At 36.9% G+C, this 14,396-nt stretch overlaps 1 protein-coding gene across 1 annotated transcript in view; it reads left to right on the top strand.

The window, feature by feature from the left end:
- The window catches only part of LOC137284153 (telomere length regulation protein TEL2 homolog), a 99,864-nt gene that overhangs the window by 56,566 nt on the left and 28,902 nt on the right, over positions 1-14,396 (top strand). The window contains exons 14-15 of the mRNA XM_067815844.1: positions 1,761-2,017; positions 3,699-3,798. Of these exons, the coding sequence (XP_067671945.1) occupies positions 1,761-2,017; positions 3,699-3,798 (357 nt within the window). The remainder of the gene's footprint in view (positions 1-1,760; positions 2,018-3,698; positions 3,799-14,396) is intronic.

The raw sequence follows: 14,396 nt of genomic DNA, 5'->3' as shown, positions 1-14,396 counted from the left end.
CAATGGCTGCATCCCATTGCTCTTGTGACGTCAATAACTGATCTTCCCGCTTGCAACATGCCAACGGCACATTCACGTTGCAGATTTGGCAATCGTGGCATTTAAAGTACCAATAGAACTGTGGTTTAAAAGTGTTTTTTCAATTCTCGAGGCCAAACTTCAATGGGAAGATCACATGATCGACTCCACATGCAAAGCCTGATTTGGCACTAAAGTCATTTGCACAATGCTGTCATTTCTTGTGTATATGAAGTTGGAATGGACAAGCTTGCGTCTTTGAATCCAAACCCTTATCAGTCGTATATTTGCAGGGAAAAATCTGTGCATAGTGATCTTCTGGCCATTCACAAATTTGTTACAATGATTGCTACAAACACAACAGTACACTGTTTTACAGTATATTGACATTTGGTGTACTGGCGTGAAGTAGATACCCATTGACCACACATGCTTATTATGCTTTTAGTAGCAGTTGCCAAGGACAGGTAACTCATGGTTTGAGAGAGGGCAATGCTTGACTTGTGAACACAAAACCATTATCATAGATTTTCGAACTGAGGACATTTTCTGTCATGCATCAATGAAACTGTCCTACCTTTGTGAAAGTGACCTCCAGGTATACTGTTGATGAATTACTCACTACTCAGCGTGGGGAAAGTAGAGTCATTCTTGCTGACAGTAATGGGAGAGAGAATTAAAGGTGAAAAATGTAGGTATTCCTTGCTTGCATTAATTCATGTTTCCACTATAAATTTATGTGTCAGTGACTAAAGACGAGAGAGCCTCCCATCACATGTAATTAACAGATGATATTTAACATGGTGAATGAAACTGTGAAATTTGCCATTTAAAGTCTTAAAGCATGATGATTTATCATTTAAAATATATTTCCTGTTGTGCATTGTCAGGTATTGTCTTATATGCAGAGAGTAAGATCCCCATGTATATTTGTTTGACAAAAGACAGAAATAGAATGAGCCTCAACACATTTTCCCAGAACTTCAAGTGGTTCACTGAAGAAGTACCCTATCATATAGAAGTTTGATGCAATGATTGATGTGGAACAGTTTATCCCACCACCACTGATGCCTTGTGCAAAAAACCTCCTGCTGAGAAATGGAGGTAAACCTAAAGCCAGTATGACTTTCCCTCTGGATGTAGGATTTATGTGTAAACAGTATCAACAGAGATATGTTTCAAAGTATGTATTAGTAATGGTAAGCTTATAACCAGTGGTTGATGTGATTTTCTTACCAGTTCTCACAAGCTTTCAATGAAATAAACCTGAACACTATTGACTGAAACACAGATGACACTTGCCATAGCTGACAACTTCAGTAGAGAACTTCCATGATTCCTCACTGCACAGGTAGCAGTTGTAACTAGTTCATTGTCAGTAGTCTTCAGGGACTTAGCTACCATATTAAAAAAGCCTGGACTTATCAAGCAAGCCCTCAATATACTATCTGAATATTAACCACACTTACATGAAAAGATTGGCTTGCTAAACTCAAACAAGAAATTGTGTTGTGAAAGTCAAATGCGTTTTTATGGTGCTCTTCATTATTTGATTGGATTATTCTTTGACTGAATATAATTTTATTAAATTTCATGGAAGACTTTGTGTTTTTTCTGAAATTGCTCTTTGGTTTAAGAGCAGTAACCATTAGTATTGCGTCATTTGCTGTGGGTATGGTGGAGGAGGTTAGTCCTAAGTATTTCCTTCCGTTCTTTAACTCTGTTCCCATCGTTCTTCCCAGGTTGTTGTGGCTGCTGCCACGGAGCTGTCTAAACCATCTCCATCATATGAGCAAGCAGCGCACTGTAAGGTGGAAGAGATACACCACTCCAGCCAGGCTGACGGTGCTTCATGGAGGGACATTGTAGAGAAAAGGATAGAATCCAAGACGCGAAGGTTTGCCAGAGGCCGCTCACAACCCTTGCCACAGCCTGTGATCAGCAAGTTTGCACCAGTGGCCGGACACTTCTTCTACCCTCTTATGAAAAACTTTGACAGGTGTGTGTTCTCCCAGTTATCCTCAGGTTACATTTCCAAGTTAGAGTTAACAACAAAACGACATGGTTGGTACACTCATGGACCAAAATGTTATATATGTTCAGACAACATCATTACTGCAGTCAAATCTTCCATATAAGTTAGCATGGAGGCATGTATGGACCTTATGCTGAGAGTTAAAAATATACATCTAATATTGTCACTCTAGTATTCACCTAATCCTTGTATCTAGAGACTATGCATGTTGAGCAGTGGAAGTGTACCAAGGTATATTATGTTTACCTGTCATATGGGAATAACATGGCAATAGTTAAAGGTCACATACAACCAAAAATTCAAACATAATTTAAACACAGATATCATTTATTCATGATACTTAAACTGCATTGCTGATTAAGAAAACAAAATAATCAAAATTATAAGCGTATAATCTCAAATCAAAAGTGCAATATTTTGTACAAAGGTTTACCTTTCTCAAATGAAAGCAAAGCGATACTATACCCAGTCAGAGCTGGTGGGTGTGCACACAAGTGTAACAAAGCATTTTCATTGTCCACGGGTTCATTTGCTGATATGCTTATAAGTTAAGTAGGTGTTAATTTCAGATTGCATGTGGTCATGACATGTCTAAGATTTTCAGTATTTTTGTATTCAGCAATCAGAGGCAAAAATAAACAGATTCACAAGAGAGGTTACATAAACAATGCAATTGAGTCAATTCTAAAATAATGGGTCACAAAATATAATGTCAGCTCACTGAAGTCTTGATGTGAGAGTGAGAAACAGTTATGCAAAATGTAACACAGTGAGCGGTCAGGCAGTGGTTATGTAGATCAAGCCTTGACGGAGATTGATGATGTATATACTCCAGTAATATGTGTGTGTTTTTCCGTGTCCCAACAACATGGCAGCTAGCCTTTATATACAAAGTCAACATTTCGTGAAAGTTTGAGCACACACGACCATCGCCATCAACGTGGAAAGCTCTAGAACAGTCTCCCGGAAGTAACACAAATAATCAAAACATAAAGGTAAGGTGGAGGTAACGCTAAAGCACTTCCTCAAAGCCTGCTGCCAAAGTACTGACCATTTATGATATGAAATGTGACCCATAATAATTATCATTCAAAGCACTAAGAGTTGTGACCCAATAATAATTATTACTTAATTAATAATAGAATTTATAGAAAATACACTCTTATAACAATTGTCATTAGCAGACAGGCAGGCATCAATAAACCAGACATCGAGTTTTCTCTCTGACAGTCTGCTTATCACAATCAACATGAGGTTTTTTTTAGGTAACGAGTAGAATATTGACTTGTTTGTGTTCACAACCAAGATTAGACTACTGCTCACGACCTCATACTTGGGGCAGGCATACTGTTTTAAGCTCCTTGAGCCTATTCAGTGCATGTGCATTATGAGTGCAGTGCATGCGTTATGAGAGAAGCGCAGCATAGCTGTTGAAACTTCTTTCCCCCCAGCTCTGGCGGAAAAATTAGTGAATCGTTTGAACTTCAATTTCGCAGGGTTTTTTCATCACTATTTTTTTCAACTTTATAGGTTATATGGGCATTTTTGATGATTTGTTTCGGTAAGCAAATACCAATGTAAGTGCATGTCAGAATCTGCAAAGTTGTAATAATGTACTTCTAATAATGATGACTTCAACTTTCAGGAAGGAGAACACGTTTGATCTTCTTTGTGAGGACACCATGGTGCTAGGCAGACTGGTGTACAGTCTAGGCATGATCCTGTATGCTGCCCTACATGCTCCAGTAAGTGTTATGCAGGGCAGACTGGTGTACAATCTAGGCATGATCCTGTATGCTGCCCTACATGCTCCAGTAAGTGTTATGCAGGGCAGACTGGTGTACAGTCTAGGCATGATCCTGTATGCTGCCCTACATGCTCCAGTAAGTGTTATGCAGGGCAAACTGGTGTACAATCTAGGCATGATCCTGTATGCTGCCCTACATGCTCCAGTAAGTGTTATGCAGGGCATACTGGTGTACAGTCTAGGTATGATCCTGTATGCTGCCTACATGCTCCAGTAAGTGTTATGCAGGGAAGAGTGGTGTACAATCTTGGCATGATCCTGTATGCTGCCCTACATGCTCCAGTAAGTGTGATGCAGGGCAGACTGGTGTACAGTCTAGGCATGATCCTGTATGCTGCCTACATGATCCAGTAAGTGTTATGCAGGGCATACTGGTGTACAGTCTAGGTATGATCCTGTATGCTGCCTACATGCTCCAGTAAGTGTTATGCAGGGCATACTGGTGTACAGTCTAGGCATGATCCTGTATGCTGCCTACATGCTCCAGTAAGTGTTATGCAGGGCATACTGGTGTACAGTCTAGGCATGATCCTGTATGCTGCCCTACATGCTCCAGTAAGTGTTATGCAGGGCAGACTGGTGTACAATCTAGGTATGATCCTGTATGCTGCCCTACATGCTCCAGTAAGTGTTATGCAGGGCAGACTGGTGTACAGTCTAGGTATGATCCTGTATGCTGCCCTACATGCTCCAGTAAGTGTTATGCAGGGCATACTGGTGTACAATCTAGGCATGATCCTGTATGCTGCCCTACATGCTCTCGTAAGTGTTATTACCGGGCAGACTGGTGTACAGTCTAGGCATGATCCTGTATGCTGCCTACATGCTCCAGTAAGTGTTATGCAGGGAAGAGTGGTGTACAATCTTGGCATGATCCTGTATGCTGCCCTACATGCTCTGGTAAGCGTTATGCAGGGGAGTATGGCAAGACCTTTTCACTTTTATTAACAAATTAAAGACATCGTTATTATAGTATTAAATAGTATTAGTCTGTCTGTCCTTCCCTATGGTTTGGTATATCTTAAGAACCGTTGAGTAGATTCTTTTCATATTTGGTGTCTAGGTTTATCACAGTAAAAGAAAGGTCTCAGTCAGGTTTTGTGATCTTGCCCTTCATCTCACAAGAGGACTTTAGAGTTTTACCTTTTCAGCAAGATGTCTCAAGAATCATTTACTGGATTTTCTGCATATTAAACACCAAGCTTTATCTATGGAAGGTGCAGGGCAAAGTCGATTTTGGTGACCCTCAGTTAATTTTCAAGGTCACAGTGACACTTTGAAGATTTCAGCATGTAAGCTGCTTGTTAAACTTGCCAGTGAGTTATCTCAAGAACATTTCACTGGCTTTTGTTCTTACAGTTGTGCCCAGTTTATCCGAACACTTGTGTTTTTATTGAAATTGTCCAGATAAGCGAATTTTCGGCTATCTGAATTACAAAGAAACATACAAAGAAACGAACATAGTAGGCATCAGACATTTCTTTATTGATTACACATAAACAAATATCAGTGCATACAATGTCTCATACCTGTTCATGCAGTCATGCTCGCTTGAAGAAATCAAACATAGCCTTTTGCACTGGCTGTAATGAAAAGCGAGAGGACTTTCGCCGGTCAGTTCATCACTATCTACATTCACAAGAACATCGGCAGTCACAGTTGCAACTTGTGCACAGGATCTTAGTACATCGCGAAGTTCCAACAAGGCCATGACTTCTAGTGGGTCCTCATTTGATTGGAAAATACCCACATGACGAAAGCAGTTACGAGTTGTCTTTTCGCTCACAGCTGTCCAGGCTTGTTTGATCATCCGGATTAATTAATTATAGTGACGCACAAATAGACACGCCTCAAAATTAACTCAGTGTCACCTTGCTACTCAGGGGTAGTTAATTTTCTCACGCTTCAAAGACTACCAACTTCTTTGTTACATCATACGAGGCCCTCGGTAATCTCGTGTGTAAACATATAGGTGCTCAACCATCCGGATATACGAGACAAAATGCACATGACTTTGTGGTTTGTATGTGAAAATGACCGTACTGTTACGGAAACCGGATTTCCTGACAGATGAGTAATTTTACAAAGTTGTGAATTCGTTTTAAGGAATTTTCGTTCGGAAGGCGAGTTTTCCGGATATCTGAGGTTCGGATAAACGGGACACGACTGTATTCAACACCAAGCTTTATATAGGGAAGGTGCAGGACCCAGTTGATTTTGGTGACCCTCAGTTAATTTTCAAGGTTGTCCATCCATATGTACAGATTGGAATATCTTAAGAACCACTGACTAGATTCTTTTCATGTTTGGTATATAGGTTTATCATATAAAAGAAAGGTCTCAGTCCGGTTTGGTGACTTTGACCTCAAGGCCACAAGGGGACCTTAGCGTTTTACCTTGTCATCAAGATATCTCAAGAACCATTCACTGGATTTTCTTCATATCCAACACCAAGTTTTATCTAGGGAAGGTGCAAGGCCCAGTTAATTTTGGTGGCTTTTAGTTAATTTTCAAGGTCACTAGTAATTTTCTGCAATGATGCTCACAAAGATTCCCCAAATTTAGACTTCTCTCTGAAACCCAATAAGCAGGTCCACTTGTTTGTGAGTAAACTTGATAAAAGTATAAATCCCCTGAAGTTCAAAGGTTACCTATCCATTTCATAATATGTTATTTTGGATTAAAATGTTGAAATATTCTAAGTTAAGTTTTATATATTTTAAGCTACAAACTTTGCAATATCAGTGTATGGAAACACGTGAAGTCGGCTTGGAAATGAATTTTATCAGACTCTCTGACCCCTGAAAATGTTCCATCTACAGAAATAAATCAGAAGCAAATTGTAGTGCTTTAGTGGTTTTCACTTGATCACAAAAGGTCAGGTAGTGCAGAAAAGGGAATACTCATCAGTAAGTCTCAATATTTATAAACTTTTCGTGTCCATCCAAGAATAGCATTTCTTCCTATTTCATATAAATATAGAAACTGTGGTAAAGCAATCTCTCATATATGTCTATATTGTTACTTAGAATAAATATACATTTCATAAATGCTGAGGCTCTATCAGTTTGTGATCTCCTACATGAAATGAATGGTGTGTACCTTAGCCAAAACACTTTTTTTGTATTAGAACAGACAGCATAATTAACCTCTAGATGGAGGCTTTTTCATTGAAATTGCTTTTAATTTACCTGAAAATAACTATAAACAAAGGAAAGACCAAGTAAACAAGTATTCTTTTTTTTCCTTTTTTTTAATTAAAACAAAGGCAGTGATGTACATGTTTGAAAATAAATTACAGACTATGAATTACAATGTACAACATATGGCATTTAAAGCATGAGGAGGATAAACACAGTTAAGGAAAGGAGAGTTAGGGAAAGAGAGGTAGGCAAGATGGGAGAGTGCAGAATAGGAATACTCACCATAACAAATTGTTGGTTTAAAGGGGCACTGATGCGGAGCAATTTTGCGTGGACTGGTTTAAACTTTTGTTACTGTTTTTCTCCCTTGAGTACTCAGATGATATCCGAGAATTCATGACTGGTTCGTGACCTCTGCTGCGCAGTCCATATGCGCAAGTGAGAGTTAATTATAGACATATCAACTAAGGCGAAGTCATCTTTACTTCATTACAAATGTATTATGAAAACAAATGAAACACTTCGAAGGTTAATCATCTGCCAGTGGTAGAAATGGTAGAAAACTATTAGGACGGAAAAAAGCAAAGCCAATGTACATCTCTATATTTGGTCTCATAACCCTAATCGTCATATTTGTATGATTTTGAAAATTAGTAAAAGACCACATTGTCTGCTTATACTTATAGTAAATTTCTAACATGACTGTAACTTTTAAACATTGTATAGACTGCCAATGTGGATCCTATTTCACACACATACTCGATCTAGTGTGTGTTTTCTGTCATATAGATTCTGCTGAATGCTACAAACAAATAAATTAAAACAAAATGCAAATAATGAATTTAAAACAGCCTAATTTTATAGCATCAATGTCAGGTCACTACCTTGTTCAGGAATGTATCCATCAATATCCACATAACAGAATGATATTCCATTCATCTGCAACTGGTAAATAATCCTGCTCTGTGTTGTGTGTCTTACAACAGTCTAATTTGCGAAAAAGTAGTGAAACCTCTCTGAAACCTGATAAACTTCTAACTGTATGATGTCTGCCATTCTAAGTAATTTAGTTAACCAATAATGAGCAATCGATCAATCAATGCAATGGTGGTTAATTCTTTGAAGGGAAGATGTTCTTTTTGCACTCGCACTTTATGACAGAGTGTAGTCAGTATAGATTGGTACATCTACACACAGTGACAAATCTGTTGTAGAAGATAAAAGTAATTAATCAATCAATGTGTTGTCAGTTAATCCTTTGATCGATTTTTGTTTTTGTAACTCAGTTGATAAACCCTCTTGCATCACTTGCATGCACATATTACATAACATACGATACATTTGCCACTGCAGACCTTAATTCATAATGTTGAGTATTTACTCAAGAAAGATAATACAATCAGACAAGGAATACCATGGATGTTTTTAATCGCATATGATGGGCATCCGGCCTCCTGACTGTTTAGGTGAAGAAATTCTGCTAATGTGGACCGGATCCCAGTCCCTTTGTCCGTCACAGTCGATGGAGCAGACGCTGACCAATTTGCAGTTTGGTTTCGTAATTAGACCATTGGCGAGAAACATTATTCACTCCCCATCAGTGCCCCTTTAATCATTTTTAAAAAGAAATCCGGGTGATCTTCACCAAAAATATATTTTTCTAAATGATAGTGATGTTTTATGGAACAGAAAAGTTGATCAAAATGTAATTCCGCAGCGGCATACATGTATCTTGTTTTATTGATGCATTGCTTGATAATGATAAAAATGTGGTTTACTAATATACTGGCCTCAGGATCCCCCAGTAAACACTTTGTAATATCAATGTTGAGACGAGTGTCAGTGTTCAAACTGTACCAGTTTACTAACTGAGAGATTAAATGTTTGGTTTTCTCACATAAAAGAATAAGTGCTCTAGTGTATATATTTCTCTGCCACATAGAGTACAAAGATCATCCTGATTAATTCCTGTTCTACAAAGAAATGACTTCGTGGAGACTATTCTGTACATTATTCCAAATTGGAAATTCCTAGCTTTATTTTCTGTGGTAACAACGTTTATCACATTCTCTTCCCGCAGAGGTGACTTGTCATATCTTCCTACGAACCTGTGTTCTAATACAGCCATATTTCGCGGTTCTCATAAAATCCTATAGCAGCAAAAAAATGGCAACAGATTTATCTCCCTTTTTTCTGTCCAATCAGAACACGTGTTACATCGACTTAGATTCAACTTGACAAATGCAAACAATGTGGAGAAACAAAAATGACATGACTGTGTTCTGTCTAGAAGAAATATTTGAGTATCGCGCTCGGGAAGAGGTTCTAGTTTTCATGATGCATCCGGAACTTACCGAGATCTTGTGAACGATCACTTTTGAAACAAGGTCGCTGATTGCACTACTAAATCTGATTGCCTCCAATCATGAGTCTTGAACACTTGCACCATGAAAGGGTCGTATTAGAACAGAGGTTACGTAGGAAGATGCGAGAAGTAACCACTGTGGGAAGAGAATGCGTTTATCATTGTAAAACAGTCAGCAAAATAAGTGTCTGATAAAACAGCATCAAGCTTATATTCCCACTTGAGTTGAAGATGATCCAGTGAAATTGTGTGAGTGTCACATAGCTGTGAACAGACAAATTTACAGTCAGCTGAGTTACATATTTGTTTAAGAATAGAAGTCAGTGTTGGCTAATTCATCATAATGAGGTGTTGCCTTAGCAAGATCAAGATATTGTTTAGGTATATACTTAAAAAATCTTAAATATATGAGATATGTTTCATGAAGATTAAATTCCACTTTTAGTATAAGAAATGGTTTCACATCACCAGTATCTGTTATAATATCTTGCATAGTTTTCATTCCTTTTTTATACCGTGAAACAAAGAGACTTATATCAGTATATGGTATAAAATTGGTAGACATATAAAGTCTCTAATGCTTTCAGTCTGTGTTTTATTAATACAAGTGTAACATACTACAACATCTTTCTAAAACAAATTTTTAATATTTCTTGAGTAGGATAAAAGTTTATGTCTTTCAAAGTTAAAGAGATTGATATCCCCTTTATGGAGATAGTGTTGGAATACTAAGTGCTGCCATAGTCCCTTTGCATTGTATAGTCTGTTAATCCATTTAATCCTCATATAGTTGCAGAATGACATAATACTTATCATTTTCAAACCCCCCTTTTCATTGTCACTTATTAACATATTTCTTTTAATTTTCTCACATTTGCCACCCCAAATAAACTTGAAAAGGATGGTATTCAAACGTATAAAGAAACATTTATATGGGTTATGAAGCGCCATAAAAACGTGTGTGAAAAGGGGGATAACCAGTCACTTGCATGTTTACTTCTATACAAATTATTACGAAAATTGGAAGATTCTCGTAATATGTCTTCCATTTTTGTCAAAACTTGGTGTTATAAGTAAACCCATATTTTTATTGATATAATTTCTCTTTTCTGAATTCGTAAAATATTTCCATATCTTTTTCTTCCTCTTCGTACCATCTAGCCTTACTCCGAAATATGAGCCCTTTCACTTTAGCGGTTCTAATATTTTCAAGTTTTTCTTTTTTGGAGCATAAATCTTTATTTTCCTTACTACTCAAGGTTGAAAATCTGGCTTCCATTTCATATATTTCACGTTCCACCATTTTCTCTTCTTTTTCATTTTGTTTTTTTCGCTTAATTGAATACCCTACAGTTTTAGTTCTTATATTCATTTTAAGTATGTCAAAAAATAATTGATCGTTCACTGATAATTCAATATTTTCTAAGTTACCCAAATCTCCAGAGATATGGTATTCAAGTATAGTATCGCGTATAGTTAATTTAGCAAGATGGACATAGTCACAGTTGTAGAATAGGGACGAATTGAATTCCCAGTAGCCCAGTCCACGCTGTTTGGGACTCAACACAAGCTCAAGTGAAACAATAGAATGATCAGACCTGTAACTGATATCTATGGATACACGTTTGATAAGGGACATAACTTATTCAGAGACAAGAAAATAGTCAAGTCTGCTTTGTTGCCATGTATATTATTGTTTGTCAGGGTTAAAAATTCTATAAGGATCGACCAACCCTAGCTTAGTTTTTATTTCATTAATTTTCTCAAATGCCCCAGTATTATTTCTGTGCTTTATATTACAGGTATCTAAGTAATAGTCTTGAACTACATTCCAGTCTCCACATGAAATAATAGCCCCGGATAAATGATGTAATTCCGAGAAGAGATTTTGGAATAAATCTGGCAAATCTTTATTTGGTCGGTATATATTTGTTACTGAAAATCTAATATTTTCTATTGTAATGTCAGATATAACAAAGCAACCATTATCATCCGAAATTATTTCATGAACTTCATATTCTAAATTATTTTTTGATCAATCTTAATGTTCCCGCACTGTTACTGGTTCCATGTGAAAAGAAACCTCTGTAGCCCCATGTAGCTGCCCAGTGCTGTTAATTTTCTAGTGTACTATGTGTCTCTTGAAGAAATATAATGGAAGATTTTTTCTTTCTTAGAAAACTGAAAATATCTCTTCACTTTACTGAATCAGACTGGAGGCCCCCAGGATAAAATACACAAATTACTCATTGTTTATATATTGTATGCAAGCGACGTGAGTCTGCATATGAGAGAAAGAGAGCGAGAGAGAGAATAAAAATACAACATGAATGATTGATATCCCTTGGAGAGTGGCCCTTTCCTCAAATAATTGTAATCATGGAGTGTGTTCAAACTTAAATAACATAAAGCAGTATTCACTGTTATAAATTGGATCCAGGAATCCAATTATAGTAACATAGTAATCAGTGTCATCTCCATATTTGCTGCTTATAGTACGCAAGCACATGATAACACAACGATGGATGGATTGGAATATCTTCCACAAATGAACATAAAATTAAGTCTGTAATCATCCCTCCAAAAAAGAAAGAAAACCCAAAGAACAAAGAAACAAAAACCTCGAGTAAAAAAAGTTGTGTCTTGGAATATGGTGTCCATAGTTATCTTCGTATGTCCTGAAGATAACATTTAAACATATTATGTCACACCTGATGGTGACATCATGGACCTATGTGTTGTATTTTCCGACAGTATATGACACCATGTAGCACATTATGTGGATTGTCGTAAGACACTTTATACATCACACGACACATTATAGGCTTACTTCACCTATATGAAGGCATTCAACTGAAACTTGAAACATCAGTAAGATTTCAAATAAACTAACATGCTCCATCGTGCTGGAGGCATAGAATGTTAATGTTATATGCCCTATCAGTGAAATAGGGAGTTGGAGGGACACTTATAACCCTCAGTTGTGGTTCCGTATACCCGCCCGTTGAAGTACCATGCATCGTCAATGCCATCGTGATTCTTAAGTCTGTTGATAAGTGCGACATTAGCCTTTGTCATGTCATCAGATAACCTCACCTCGGATCTCTCCTTATTTGTTTCCTCAACCGAATTACTGTTGACTTCGCTCCGGATGAAGCAAATTTGATGAGACTGGGCTTGATAATCAACTTATTGGCATGGTCGATTCTATGAATTGCCAGTATGTTGCTCTGGCCTACGTCAAGATTGGCCTTAGATCTCCTGAAATCTGCGAATTTCTCTCTCAAGTCTTCACCCTCTGTTTTAGCGTATATTAAACACTTTAATACTGTTTTTCCTTGGGAATTGTTCATTCTGATTGCTTTACTTGACATCTTCATTTGTCCACGCCTGTACTTCTAATAATTTCATCTCCAAATTGTCAAGTTTAGCTTCTTTGTCTATTAAGTCCTTACAGAGTTTGTCATTTCATTTTGTAGTGCCATAACATCACTCTTAACCTGGTCAGTGCCAATTTTGGACACAACAGCCCGTGAAATTTCAGCCTTTAGGTTTTCTCTTAGAGATTTAATACACTCATCAACAGTGGCCTTCAAAAGCTCTTTAATATCAGTTTCGTGGGCATTTCTGAAATCATGTGACGAAGTTCATGTATGTCAGCATTTATTTCAGTAAAATCTTTTTTGGCAGCATAGTTAATGAGAGAGAAAACACAGCTGATAAATGAAAGTCAACACACCTGTAGTCACACCACTCCATGATACCTGTATGGCATGCTTCACACAACTTCACCTTTGACCTGTCACACTTGAAATATTCACATGTGAGGTGATTTTTCTGTTCCAAAGTCAAATTTTCGAAGGGGTAATGGTCAGAGGGTTCACAAGAATTATTTCAGTTGGTTAGAAACTTACTTTTTAATCCATCAGGGACTAGCTCGGAACTCCATAAGTAGCTTTGTAGGGCTTTTTGTGCGAGAGCTGGCGTTACATGTGCATGCGCCTACCCATCCAATTCTGGCCAAAGTAAACAAGTATTCTGTTAAATAACCCATCAATAAATTGCATCAAATGACAGATTCAGTGAACAGTCTCATTACACAAAAACAAAAGATGAAACAAATAAAACAACAAAAGTATTGCTGCCAAGTTTGTGATTTACACAACTTAATCTGTTTTGGTTAGAGTCTACCAAAATAGCAAAACGTGTTACATTAAGGAACTATGTGGTGGTTACTGGCGCCTTTGTTTGTAGATATTCTTAAATTTGTCACACACTCTAGAATGTTTTCAAGTTTAAAAAGCACAATCTGAAGGCCTTCTCTGCAGTACAGTATCTGTAACTTAATGCAAAATTCAAATGGACTGTGTCAGCAGATGTCTATCACGCAATATCCAAAATATCAAAATTATTAGGAGTGTCTGTAAAACCATGACTTAAATATTTCAGAATTTCTTTTAAGACATGAGACTTTGTGGAACTGAATTACCTTACTCTGTGTGGATCGAGACGAAAACTAGAATAGTGACTTCCTGGATTCCTGGACAGAATGAAATAAAATTGTATTTCTTAACTAGGAGAACATTATTTGTTTTGAATTTTTGTTACAACACAATTCTTTTACATGTATGGGAGACACATTAGTGTATTATAATAATACAGTAATTACAACTGTCATTATAATTAAATTATTGGAAATAATAGGAAGGTATGCTTTTTAAGAAACTTATGTCCTTTGATAAATGTAGAAAGGCAATAAAATGAATAATAAACTATTCAATTATAAATAATTATACTTACTTAACTGACATAATAGATTCATGTGGTTTTAAAGCAGAGCTAGGCATTCAAAAACTACATACATATCATGACAGAGCAATCACTTGGTACTGACTTAGTTTCTTGGCTCTTGCCTTCCTGCTTTTTCTAAAAATAATATATTTACTTAAAATCATTCTGAAAGTGAACATTTCTGGTATCATAACACATAAAAAAGTTATTGTAACATCTTGAGAATTTGAAAAAACA

The sequence above is a fragment of the Haliotis asinina genome, chromosome 5 (genome assembly GCF_037392515.1).
Source record: "Haliotis asinina isolate JCU_RB_2024 chromosome 5, JCU_Hal_asi_v2, whole genome shotgun sequence".
Classification (NCBI taxonomy): Eukaryota; Metazoa; Mollusca; class Gastropoda; order Lepetellida; family Haliotidae; genus Haliotis; species Haliotis asinina.
This window is presented reverse-complemented; position numbering and strand designations above follow the sequence as displayed.